The sequence below is a fragment of the Mytilus californianus genome, unplaced genomic scaffold (genome assembly GCF_021869535.1).
Source record: "Mytilus californianus isolate M0D057914Y unplaced genomic scaffold, xbMytCali1.0.p SCAF_11, whole genome shotgun sequence".
Taxonomy (NCBI): domain Eukaryota; kingdom Metazoa; phylum Mollusca; class Bivalvia; order Mytilida; family Mytilidae; genus Mytilus; species Mytilus californianus.
In genome coordinates, this window is record NW_026262593.1 from 29802008 (window position 1) to 29814758 (window position 12751).

General features: G+C 33.9%; 1 protein-coding gene across 2 annotated transcripts in view; it reads right to left on the reverse strand.

Moving 5' to 3' along the window:
• The window catches only part of LOC127719866 (uncharacterized), a 102858-nt gene that overhangs the window by 47471 nt on the left and 42636 nt on the right, over positions 1–12751 (reverse strand). The window contains exons 18-19 of one of the 2 annotated variants that reach the window (XM_052226205.1): positions 12024–12272; positions 958–999 (exon numbers count right to left, since the gene is read on the reverse strand). In XM_052226205.1, coding sequence (XP_052082165.1) covers positions 958–999; positions 12024–12272 — 291 coding nt within the window. The remainder of the gene's footprint in view (positions 1–957; positions 1000–12023; positions 12273–12751) is intronic. The other variant, XM_052226206.1, reaches the window with a different exon arrangement.

Below are 12751 nucleotides of genomic sequence, written 5' to 3' on the forward strand. Positions count from 1 at the left end.
ACTTGATCTGAGTTTTGTGGTAATAAGCATTGTGTATAAGATTCATAACATTTGGTTGATGCAAACTTAATTTAGAGAACGGAAACACAAATTCAGCTATTTTTCCATTTGTAAAGGGACATAACTCTAGAAAATTTAGGGACAACCCCAAAATTCAAACTTGATCTGTATTTTGTGGTAATAAGCATTGTGTATAAGTTTCATAGCATTTGGTTGAGGCAAACTAAAGTAAGAGAATGGAAACGAAAAATTTAGCAATTTTTCTATTTGTGAAGGGGCATAACTCTAGAACGGTTAAAGTGACGCCCCCAGAATTGAAACTTGATTTGTATTTTGTGGTAATAAGCATTGTGTATAAGTTTCATTGCAGTTTGTTGAGGCAAACTAAAGTTAGAGAACGGAAACTAAAAAAATCAGCATTTTTTTCATTTGTAAAGGAGCATTACTCTAGAACGGTTATAGTGATATATTGTGTATAAGTTTCATAAGATTTGGTTGAGGCAAACTGAAGTTAGAGAACGGAAACCAACTTTGGGACGTACGGACGGACGGTAGGACGGACGGACGTACGTACATACGGACAAGGGTAAAATTAATGCTTCCTCCCCTTCAGCGGGGGCATAAATATAAATAAATAAATAAATAAATCATATGCATAATATGCAGCAAGCAAATAAACATATCAAGCAACATGCTATCACAAAAATAAAGCTTAAACTAAAGCGGCAAAAAAATAAAGCAGTAAACAGATCAGCATTTTAGTCAACATGATAACATAAGATAAATAATGCAATTAAGCACCAAAGCTATCAGCATGCATTACTTTGATCTAAGCTGCCATTCAATGTAGGAATTAATTTTGAGAAAGTTCTCAATGTTTCTAGTTACTCAACTATAATGGTTCGGCAGCACACTCCAAAATTGGAGGCATAACGCGTAAATAAATGAAGACCATACCTTGTAATTCTAAATTATGTTTTATCCGCACTCTGATTGGATCTAAAAGAATAGATATTTTCTATATAGTATTTAACAGACCATATAAATATAGCACACACTTATTGTACAAATAAGGGGAATGAAATTTGATAAAAATAAACAGATGCATGTGTAGGACTAAGGTTGTTAGGGTAAACCCTGTTCTTACTTTTTATACCTGTAAACAGCACATATGTGACGAGGCTAATAACTAAATAATAACATGTGTTTTTTCACGGAGGCTTCCATTGTGTTATGATTGTAGCAGAACAAAACTATAGAGAGATTCCGAGTATCCAAATGTTTACATTATGGATATACAAGACTCCGCCTACAGGAATATACAACTGTCACACCCACTATTCACGTTAAGAAAAGTTAATAATGAGAGGAGAACTGACGAATAACACAAAAAGTGTCATATAAAATTTTATCTGACGAAATACGCGATAGAGTTACGAGAAAATATACATTCAAAAAAATATATAAACAAGCTAACAAAAAAGGAGGAGAAAAAATGTAACATAAATCTTGAAAGCGAAAATAATTCGATTTTCACAGCGATCTCTGGACTGAACGCACAATGTTTAGGAACTTTTCTTTACGAGTTGGACGAAAGGTGGCTCTTTCAAATATACTAATCTGCATTTTTTTTCTCCTCACTGAACATCTTGCTTCTTTCTGCCAGAAGTTCACCGCGACGAACTGCAAGTGAAGGTGGGAGGTCCGGGACCACGCTGTATCCGCACCTCCTAGGCAGCTTTGTGGCAGCAGTAAGGATATCATCTCGATCTATCAAGTTTGATAGCCTGAGGATGATATTGCGTTTCTGTTCAGGACAATTTGGCAATCTACGAACTGCTGTAAATAGCATACTTTTCACCTGCGCAGCAGCAATCCCAGGCCCCCTTTTATCATTATTCAGCCATATTCGGACTATGTTTTGGGTGACCTTTGAGGATTCACCAACAGTTCCCTCGAGCCCACGGATAATTAAATTCCATTTCCTCCCCCATACCTTCAATTTAAGACGTTCATTTGCCTCCTCGGCTATTTGTGCCTCTAAGTTAGGGCAAACTCGGTCTGGTTTTCAAGTATTTTAACTCGATCATCAATCTGTTCTTGCTTTACTTTTAGTTTTTCTACTTCAGTGTTGATATATACATGTAATTTCTGAACACATTTTCAAATGTCGGCAAAATCTTTACACTCGTAGTCAGCCATTGTTATTGTTTAGAACAGGGAGACCCAGGCGGGAATCGCCGATTGAATAATACATTTCCCATTTCTCAGCAGTAACATACCTTATGCCCCGTCGTATGGTGTTACAATATCGCAATTGATACGTTATGCTCGTGCATGTTCACACTTTACGGACGTCATATACAGAAGTGTGCTCCTTACGCAGAAACTCCTCCAACAGAGTTATGAGAAGGAAAGATTAAAAATGACACTCAGTAAATTTAATGGTCACCATCACGAATAGACCACTTTCGACTTCATCCATCACCGGAAAGGTTCTGTCTATTTTCTGCACCTTTATGATGTTATTTACCAGATCGTGGGTACACGACTGTATTCAAGCAGTATTTAAGTCCATCAAGCGTCTCCGTGATTGTTGTTAAGCAGGATGATCTAGAAATAATTATTGCTCCGTTAGTACTTTATCCTAATTCCCTGATGATTGCAGTGCTAATTATCGCTGCTGAGATTTAAATTTGCAGAATATTTCGTGCAAAATAGCATATTTTTTCCAGCCAGTCGCCCAACATTGAAACGGAAGTGACAATGCCCCTAAACGCACTAAAGATGTTTTTGACGGAATCGCACCGCGAAAGTAGTCTATTGGCTGACCTATACGATGTGTCTATGTCTAAATTAACAAACGATTATTTTACCACGTCTTAGATCGTCGTTTACCATTTTAGTCGTCTGCTCTGCTTAGTACCGAACGTGACTTATTTCCGAATATGACTGCTTTGCCGAGTGTGAATTCGCATTAATATACGACGTGTCTTGGTATTGATTTATCCATCATTTATGTATTTAGTTATGATGTTTCTGTTGCCTATTTTGTTTCGTCTTATGTTCGCTGTTGGATAAGAGTTGGTTCGGTATTCATATATCCTACTTCCGTGCATTTTGTTATTACTTTCTTTTACGAGCGGGTCCGTTTGCTTAGTTGTTGTCTGCTTATTTCGTTTGTGTTCTTTATGTTTTTGATTTGAATTCTGTACCTTTACTTTAAATTTTTTTTTATATGTATGTAAAAGTTCAGATAATAAAATCATTTATATATTCTTAGTATAAAGCCACTATATCCAATAGTTCGTTTATACAGTTTTGATTTAGAAAAAAAACCGACATGGTTATAAAATACAAAATATAACATCAATTTCCAATTAAATTTCTATTACGTGCAACGCTTAAATCTTTTTGGGGGAAATTTACCAAAGGCCGTACTTTGACAAATGATTGTTAACTTAAAATACATTGTGACTTGGATGGAGAGTTCTCTCATTGGCACTCATACAACATCTTCTTACTTATATAAGGGACATGGGTTTTAAGCAAATCTGTTTCCTTTGTTCATCTCCTCCACATCTAATGAATATGATATTCTGATCTGTTTTAACTATAAAGCACAAACATTTTGTTTTGATTTCCATGGAAACAATAGCAAGATTTCTTAAACATATTTAATTCAGAGGCAGCTATTAACTCAAATGGTTGAAATTAAACCTATGGTTTATAAGTATGGATAAGATGTTTGAAAAGGGACTATAGCAAACAGAAATAACAAACCGCTTGCATGGATCACATTAAATAATAATATTGAAAATACTCCAAGAATAATGCCGTTATATCAGACCTTAGTACTACTCTTATAAAAGATCGTGAAAAACAGAATTTGACAAACAACTGTATTGGTGAACATGCATATTGCAGAGAAATGTCCACACTTATTCTGCGTCGTTACTATGGAAACTTAAGACACTTACGCGTGTTTCAAACATTTTTGTTATGTTTTGCTGTTTGGGAGTATGGTAAAACAATATTTTAAAATTACAATAACATTTAGGACCACTAATTTTGTTGCTTTTTATATTTTTTTCCATAGCAATACATTTGCAGCTCTCATAAAATGATATAAATTCTATACCTATCATGAATTAGTCATGTTAGTATTATGTATAAAAAACAAAACAAGCAACTGTCGGATATGATGACAATTTAAGTTTTTAATACTTGAATTTAAAGTAATATGAAACGAGTTGTTGAAAAAAAAGTTAAACATGTGTTTTTTTAACTAAATGGTTAGTTTTTAGTATAAAACCTGTATTCATATTCTTGTTCTAGTGAAACATCGTATGTTTTAATGTAAAAAGTCAGGAAGAGTACGGCTTCTGAAAAATTATCTTCCACTCAGATTCACTGACCACTTTTCCGTATGCATGATATCCCTCGTAAATAATATGACAGCCGCAACTGCGCAAGTTAACTAGAGGCTCTCCAGAGCCTGTGTCGCTCACCTGATTCTACTTTGGTTTTGGAAATCATGTAAAAATATATCATAACAGATACCCTAATAATGAGTGAGGCCAAATTTGGTTTAATTTTGGTCCTGTAATTTAATAAAAAATTCTGGTGGCCATCTTGAACAGTAAATCAGCAACAAAGTAGCAACACTTCATCAGCACCTCATAAGAAACATTTATGCCATGTTTTGGTTTCATTCCATTCAGTGCACCTCTAGAAGAAGCATTTGTATGTATTTCCCATAGGGTCTTATGTTAAAGGAAGTCCCCCCATTGGCGGCCATCATGGATGAAGGATCAGCTTCAAAGTAACAAAACTTAGTCAGCACCTCATAAGGAACATTCATGCCATGATTGGTTTCAATCCATTCAGTATGTGGTTCTCTAAAAGAAGACATTTGTATGTATTGTCCATAGGGTCCTTTGTTAAACATTGTCCCCATCTTGCGGCCATCGTGGATGAAGGATCAGCTTCAAATTAACAACACTTGGTCAGCACCTCAAAAGGAACATGCATGCCATGTTTGGTTTCATTCCATTCAATGGTTTTCTAAAAGAAAACATTTGTATGTATTTCTCATAGGGTCCTATGTTAAACTTAGTCCTCCGCTGGCGGCCATCTTAGATTATGGATCGGCTTCATAGTAAAAAAAACTTGGTCAGCACCTCATAAAGAACATTCATGCCATGTTTGGTTTCATTGCATTCAGTGGTTCTCTAAAAGAAGTCATTTGTATGTATTTCCCATAGGGTCCTATGTTAAACTAAGTCCCCCGCTGGCGGCCATCTTGGATAATGGATCAGCTTCAAAGTAACAACACTTGGTCAGCACCTCATAAGGAACATTCATGTCATGTTTGAATTAATTCCATTCAGTGGTTCTCTAAAAAAAGACATTTGTATGTATTTCCAATAGGGTCCTATGTTAAACTAAGTCCCCCGCTGGCGGCCATCTTGGATTATGGATCGGCTTCATAGTAACAACACTTGGTCAGCACCTCATAAGGAACATTCATGCCATGTTTGGTTTCATTCCATTCAGTGGTTCTCTAAAAGAAGACGTTTGTATGTATTTCCCATAGGGTCCCATGTTAAACTAAGTCCCCCGCTGGCGGCCATTTTGGATTATGGATCAGCTTCAAAGTAACAACACTCAGTCAGCATCTCATAAGGAACATTCATGCCATGTTTGGTTTCATTCCATTCAGTGGTTCTCTAAAAGAAGACATTTGTATGTATTTCTCATAGGGTCCCATGTTAAACTAAGTCCCCTGCTGGCGGCCATCTTGGATTATGGATCGGCTTCAAAGTAACAACACTCGGTCAGCACCTCATAAGAAACATTCATGCCATGTTTGGTTTCATTCCATTTAGTGGTTCTCTAAAAGAAGACATTTGTATGTATTTCCCATATGGTCCAATGTTAAACTAAGTCCCCCGCTGGCGGCCATCTTGGATTATGGATCGGCTTCATAGTAACAACACTTGGTCAACACCTCATAAGGAACATTCATGCCGTGTTTGGTTTCATTCCATTCAGTGGTTCTCTAAAAGAAGACATTTGTATGTATTTCCCATAGAGTCCTATGTTAAACTAAGTCCCCCGCTGACGGCCATCTTGGATGTTGGATCGGCTTCAAAGTAACAACACTTGGACAGCACCTCATAAGAAACATTCATGCCATGTTTGGTTTCATTCCATTCAGTGGTTCTCTAAAAGAAGACATTTGTATGTATTTCCCATAGGGTCCTATGTTAAACTAAGTCCCCCGCTGGCGGCCATCTCGGATGATGGATGGGCTTCAAAGTAACAACACTTGATCAGCTCCTCATAAGGAACATTCATGCCATGTTTGGTTTCATTCCATTCAGTGGTGCTCTAGAAGAAGTTCAAAATGTAAAAAGTTAACGACGACGACGGACGACGACGACGACGACGACGACGGACGACGACGGATGACGGACGCCAAGTGATGAGAAAAGCTCACTTGGTCCTTCGGGCCAGGTGAGCTAAAAATGAGCGAAAGAAAATGTAAACAAACGAAGCTTACGTTTAGGAAAGAAATATTTATTGATCGATGATAAGAATAAGTTTTTATACACACAAACACAAACAGAAATGCACAGAAATATTTAAAAAAATAGGTATATCAACACATCCCAATTTTCACACTTACAATTCAAGTGCTGGACAAGTATGCTTTTGTTGATTGTTTATCAATGTAAACATTTCGGAGAAAATCGGAACTTCATCTCGAAAATTAATAAGAAGACATATTTTCTGTTTAAAATCAACGAACACATCATTTTGTTAGTAACTAATTCATTTTAAAAGATACAACGTGCACAAACATCTTTGCGGTAACTATATATAGATATAAGAAGATGTGGTATGAGTGCCAATGATACAACTCTCCATCCAAGTCACCTTTTTTTAAAGTTAACCATTATAGGTCAAAGTACGGTCTTCAACACGGAGTATTGGCTCACACCAAAAAGCAAGCTATAAAGGCTGAACGGGAAAAACAACGGTATAATCTATAAAAAGTAAAATAAAAATATTACTAAACTCCGAGAAAATTCAAAACGGAAAGTCCCTAATCAAATGGCAAAATAAAAAGCTTAAACACATCAAACGAATGGATAACAACTTTCATATTCCTGAGTTGGTACAGGTATATAAGAAACGAGAAACACTTATAAACCACATCAACAAACGACTACCACTGAACAACAGGTTCCTGACTTAGGACAGGTGCAAATAAATGCAGCGGGTTTAAACGTTTTAATAGGTACCTACCTTCACCCTTACTTGAAACAATAGTGTAACATCATAACATAGAAAGACACACTATAAAATATCAATTGAAATGGCTTAACTCAATGAAAAGACATATTAACACAAGTGAACATACACTGAACGAATACATTTGATCTATGAAACAATGTAAATACAAGATCAATAAAATAAGGGGTGAGATGTTAGATGTTTAGAAAGATAACCATAACCTTAAACAAAATGCCGCCAAATAGAATAATGTACAAAGGTAAATGAAAAAAAAATTGTTATAAGGTATACAGTATGAATGGAGAACGGAAATATTTTTCACAAAATAAATAATTTTGTTGTTCATAGTACGAGAACAGAAGTGAAAATTTATAGTCATACACTAATATGGTATATATTTAAAATAGAAAGACGAGATATAACACTAAATAAGTAAACATGAAATAACAAAATTTATAAAAAGCATTACAAATTGTATCAACAGGTCAAATTAACACGAAAGTACGATTTGAGAGTACTCGCAACTACTGAAAGCTAATTAAAAGCCAAACAAAAACCAATTAATAATAAAAAAAATCATGCATCATAGACTAAAATCAACAAAAACACATCCCAGGGATTTAGCGTCATGGACAGTCAAAGAAGACATCACTTGTGCAATGCCATAAATAAAAGTATCGACAGGCAGTAGGATAGTTACGATTCTATATAGAAAAAATGAACGTGGATGTGTATTTATACATCCCGTTTGACACGTTTGAAAAGAATACAAATTTAGTTATGTTTTAATTTGCTGGTTGCAAAATCAATATTTGTGCCAATGTAAACTATGTTCAATGATCTGATTACAACATTGGTAAGATTTGTATGCATGTATTTAATGAATAATTTAGTGAACATGATTTTAACCAGCAAGTCGTTTCATATTACTTCAATAGGATGATTTGTAAGATGAAAACAACGCGACACACATATTTTCAATCGCTTTTTGGTTTGTCATTACATGTCATGACATATTTTCTCATTGCTGTAGATTGACAACTATGTTTAGGGGTGACCTGCAATCCAAGAGAAAAGTTACTAAATTTTTATTTTTCTGATGAGGTTGATGAATACAAATTAGGGTCACTGGCAATATAAGAGATACTATCTATTTTGTATGTCCCGTTTACCATAGTGTTAAGGAATATTTATGTAAAAAAAATAAAAAACATTTTTTACCAATTAAGTATTTCTATTATCAATTTATATTTTAAAAATTCCGTTGGAATTAGGTACAATTTGGCAGGGATACTCAGCACTATTTGCAGATGGAACAGGTATTTTTTAGTGGCTTAAAATGTTAAAACATAGACTATGCAATGCTTGCCAATTGAAAATGTTAACGAGATATATTTGACACTTTTAATTAGAATATCAATTATTATCATGTGACAACTTGTATCAAATGCTCCTGAAGTTATGTAATCAAACTGACGTTGGAGTTACAATGTACTCATGATAAAACACATACTTTTTTGTTTACTCTGGATCTTTTACGAGGAGCATAACTTCAAAACATGGTGTAAAGGATACATTAAGCACATGCTATTTATAATACCAACTTTAAAATAAAGAATAGGAACGGGGAATATGTCAAAGAGACAAAAAAGTTCGAGTTCAATGTTAGAAAAAGGCAACTTAAAAAACTAAGTAAAAATATAATGATCGACATAAATTAACAAAGGCTTATAGCTGTTACTGACAAGCCAGCTCTAGACCTCAAGTGAACTAATAGAAAAACATGTATTAACCTATAGTAATTCCAACAATTTTACTCCCAATAGGGTTTTAGAAAATGGTCATCATGAACTACAAAAGTTGCCATAATCGTACAGCCGTTCATGGGTGTAAGTAAAATTTCCTAATATTAAATCCAAACACACTTTTTTCACATGATTTTTATAGTCTGTTTCTTTAAGCATTAATCTTACACCACTGTCTTAGGTTAGGGGGATAAAAGGATACCAGGAAATACGTTTAACCCCACTGCATTTGTATGTATCTTTCCAAAGTCAGGAATCAGGTTGTCGTTTGTTATTGTAGTTTATATTAAGTTTTCGTTTTTCGTTTTCAATTAAAATTAGGCCGTTGAATTTCTCGTTTAAATTGTTTTTCATGGGTCATGTTGGGGCCCTTTATAACTTACTGTTTGGTTTTAGCCAAGCCTTCTTGTTGAAGGCCGTACTGCAATCTATAATTGCTTACATTGAAAACACCAGAAGATGCCTGCGAAATCGCGGTACAATTAGGCAAGTGATGAAACAAAGAGTGTAGAAACCGTAAAGGATTTGGACAAGGTTAATGCTTTTAATTCTATTTTTTTTAAAAGATGAAGATGAGGAACATAATGCAAAAGACCCCATTCATCTCGTTTGGAAAATAAAAATATTGAACACCCTAAGAAAAGTGTGACAAAGTGGGATTTTCAGTAGTGTTTTGTCCTTTTAACTCAATAACCGTATTAGCTACGAAAATCCGTTGACATTACCGGAAGGAATCAAAATGAGTACCACAATGAAAAAATTCCATCTAAATAATTGAAAAATAAAATCTCAAACACTTCATCAGGAATCAACCTCTCTTGTATCCCAGAAACCGTTGACGCTACTCCAAATCTGTTGTCATACTCCAGTTGCGGAATCTTATTAACAATATAAAAACTCCATTAAAATACGTTAAAAAAAATGTATATGTCAACTGAGCATGAGCGAAAGCGTATAAGACACGGATCGATATTGGTCTCCGAATTTGGATATTTTCTCAAAAATAGGCGTTTTCTGTGGAAAAAAGATTGTTTCAAAGACAAATTTAAAAAAAAAGTATTTAACACTACATTTGTACGTCATATCATAAATATTTCCGACTTGTATAGTTTCAGAGGAGTTGCGGCTTAATGAAATTTAGTAGAATAGATTTTATCTTGGACCAAGAGTTGTCTCATTGGCACTCATGCCACATCTTCATATATTCATATAAAGATCCTTTAAATGATTTGTCATGACTACTGGCAGTAGGATAATACAGTATATTGCAAGTAACATGTATGTGAAGGTGGTTGTGTGCTTGAATTTATTTTGGGAGTTTGGAGAAGGGTCTTGCTTTGATGACTGGGGGTCCTCATTTATATTGTTGAGTGGGTTAAATAATGCTACATGTTGAGCAAATAAACAGCTGGTCACCTGGTCACCTTTATGAAAATGTTATTTGGTGTCACAGGTAGAAAAAGATACCTCATAATTGTACGTATTTACGCAGTTAACTTTCAAATAGGAAAATCAGTAACATATATATATATATATAGAAAGTTGGATTAATTGCCTAATGACAATTTTTTTTTTAAATAATATAATGGAAGTGATTTTGAATCTTAGAGTTGTTATTATTATCAACATTCATAAATTATGTCATCAGGAACTAATATATAGTACATATATGTCTATAAAGTCTTCGCTTGTGCATATATATTTATGTATGAAAAACACTTATTTCTTCAACGCCAGACGCGCGTTTCGTCTGTATAAGACTCATCAGTGACGCTCATATAATGGACGTTTTTAAATGATTAGGGGGGGGGGGGTTGAACTAGATATATTTGTTGAAACTTGAAGGATTGTATAATTTAAAACATCTGGGATACTTGAATTGATCATTTTTTTGTAATATTACATTGTAGTCATATCAGTTTTAACTATTAAAGGATTGTTTCCAATTGTTGAACCATACTCGACCAAAGGTCTGAACTGTACTTGACCTATTCTCAATCATACTCGACTAGTTTATTCAAATTTTATCAATCTTAGTTGTATACATTTCATCAATTAATAACTACAACTTTACAAGTTAACATAAGATGTATTATAGTTATTTTTTTATTCAAAGTTAGACTAAATAAAGATGTTACATGATAACTTTAAGGAGAAAAAAAACATGTTTCATAAACAAAATATCACTATAAAAAAGATTATTAAATTTAAAAAATTTAAAAACTGATAATGCCTACACAATAATTACATTCAAGTATCATATGTTCTTTAAATTAAACAATTCTTGAAGTAACAACAAGTTTATCAATTTATTCCCCCAGCCCTTTAAACTGTCCATTTTACTCAAATACATATCCACATTAGATCGACTTAGAGAAAAACTTATAGATTATCGTTGGTCATCTCAACAAGATTGATTTTCTCGCTTGAGCCGGTACGGCTGACCGAGATGACCAATGATAATCTGTTTTTCGCCATTTTACCATTTGACGACGTTGTAAATTTCGTTGACAACGGCACGTGTGCCCTTATTTTCTAGCGATAATTTTTCATATCACTCTACTGTGCTGAGAAAGGATATCAGTCAGTAAGATCAAAAGGAAATTTCGTAAAATAGCGATAAATATAAGTATCTGGTGATACATAATTTAGTGATGTTGATAATAAGAAAATGTTTAAGATTTACAAACTGTTTCTGTATATCACAATCAGCATTACCTACAATATTATGGCAAACAACCTGCGCAGAAGGTGCGAAAATTTAAAACTGCCATACCACATTAACTTAATCATGTTTTGAAGCAGTCAGGATTTCATTGTGACATTAGTATTAAACAAATAAGAACTGACATTTTGATAGAAAATATTATACCAATAAAGTTGACTTATGCTATAAAATATTCAATTACCTACCTCCTAATTTCCTACACAATTTGAAAGTCTTCATTTCAAACAGGTAAGGCACCTCATCGTTTGAATTCGATGCAATAATATATTTGCCATCATTTGAAACTGCAGCATAATCTATGGTTGAATAATTTGATCCATTTTTACTTGAAGGAAATTTGATACTTGGAGAACAGTAGACATTCTTTTTTTCTATATCAACGACCCATATAGAGGTTTTGCTATAAGCTGTACAAATGGCATAATTATCTGAACCTGAAACATTTTTTTAATAAATTACTCAGTTTTCTTTTTAAAACAATCGTCAATACTGTGTAAACAATGACTCAGAAAACAACAGCAGTTGGAAGTAAAACACACTGCACCTTGATAGGAAAATAAACAGTTATATAAAATAATAGAAGTTTTGTCCAGTTAATCATGGACCTTGACGCAAAAGACCTGAAAAGCAATGACAACAATGAAATGTTTTCTCAGACACATTAAAAGTTGAAGGTTTAGTGAAAACGTTTGACAAAATTAAGATATAAAATCTATTAAAGTTAAGAATCATGACATATCAACCAATAATTCATTCTCTATAAAAGAAACTGCCTTAGATTCTGTTATCTGCTCTATTTAATGGTTGAACTTATTTTTATTAAAACTGCAATTTCAATTATTTTAACCCACTTAATGGCTGTAGGCTTATCTCATGTAGATGCTTTTAATCCCGGACAGGTTCACATTTTACA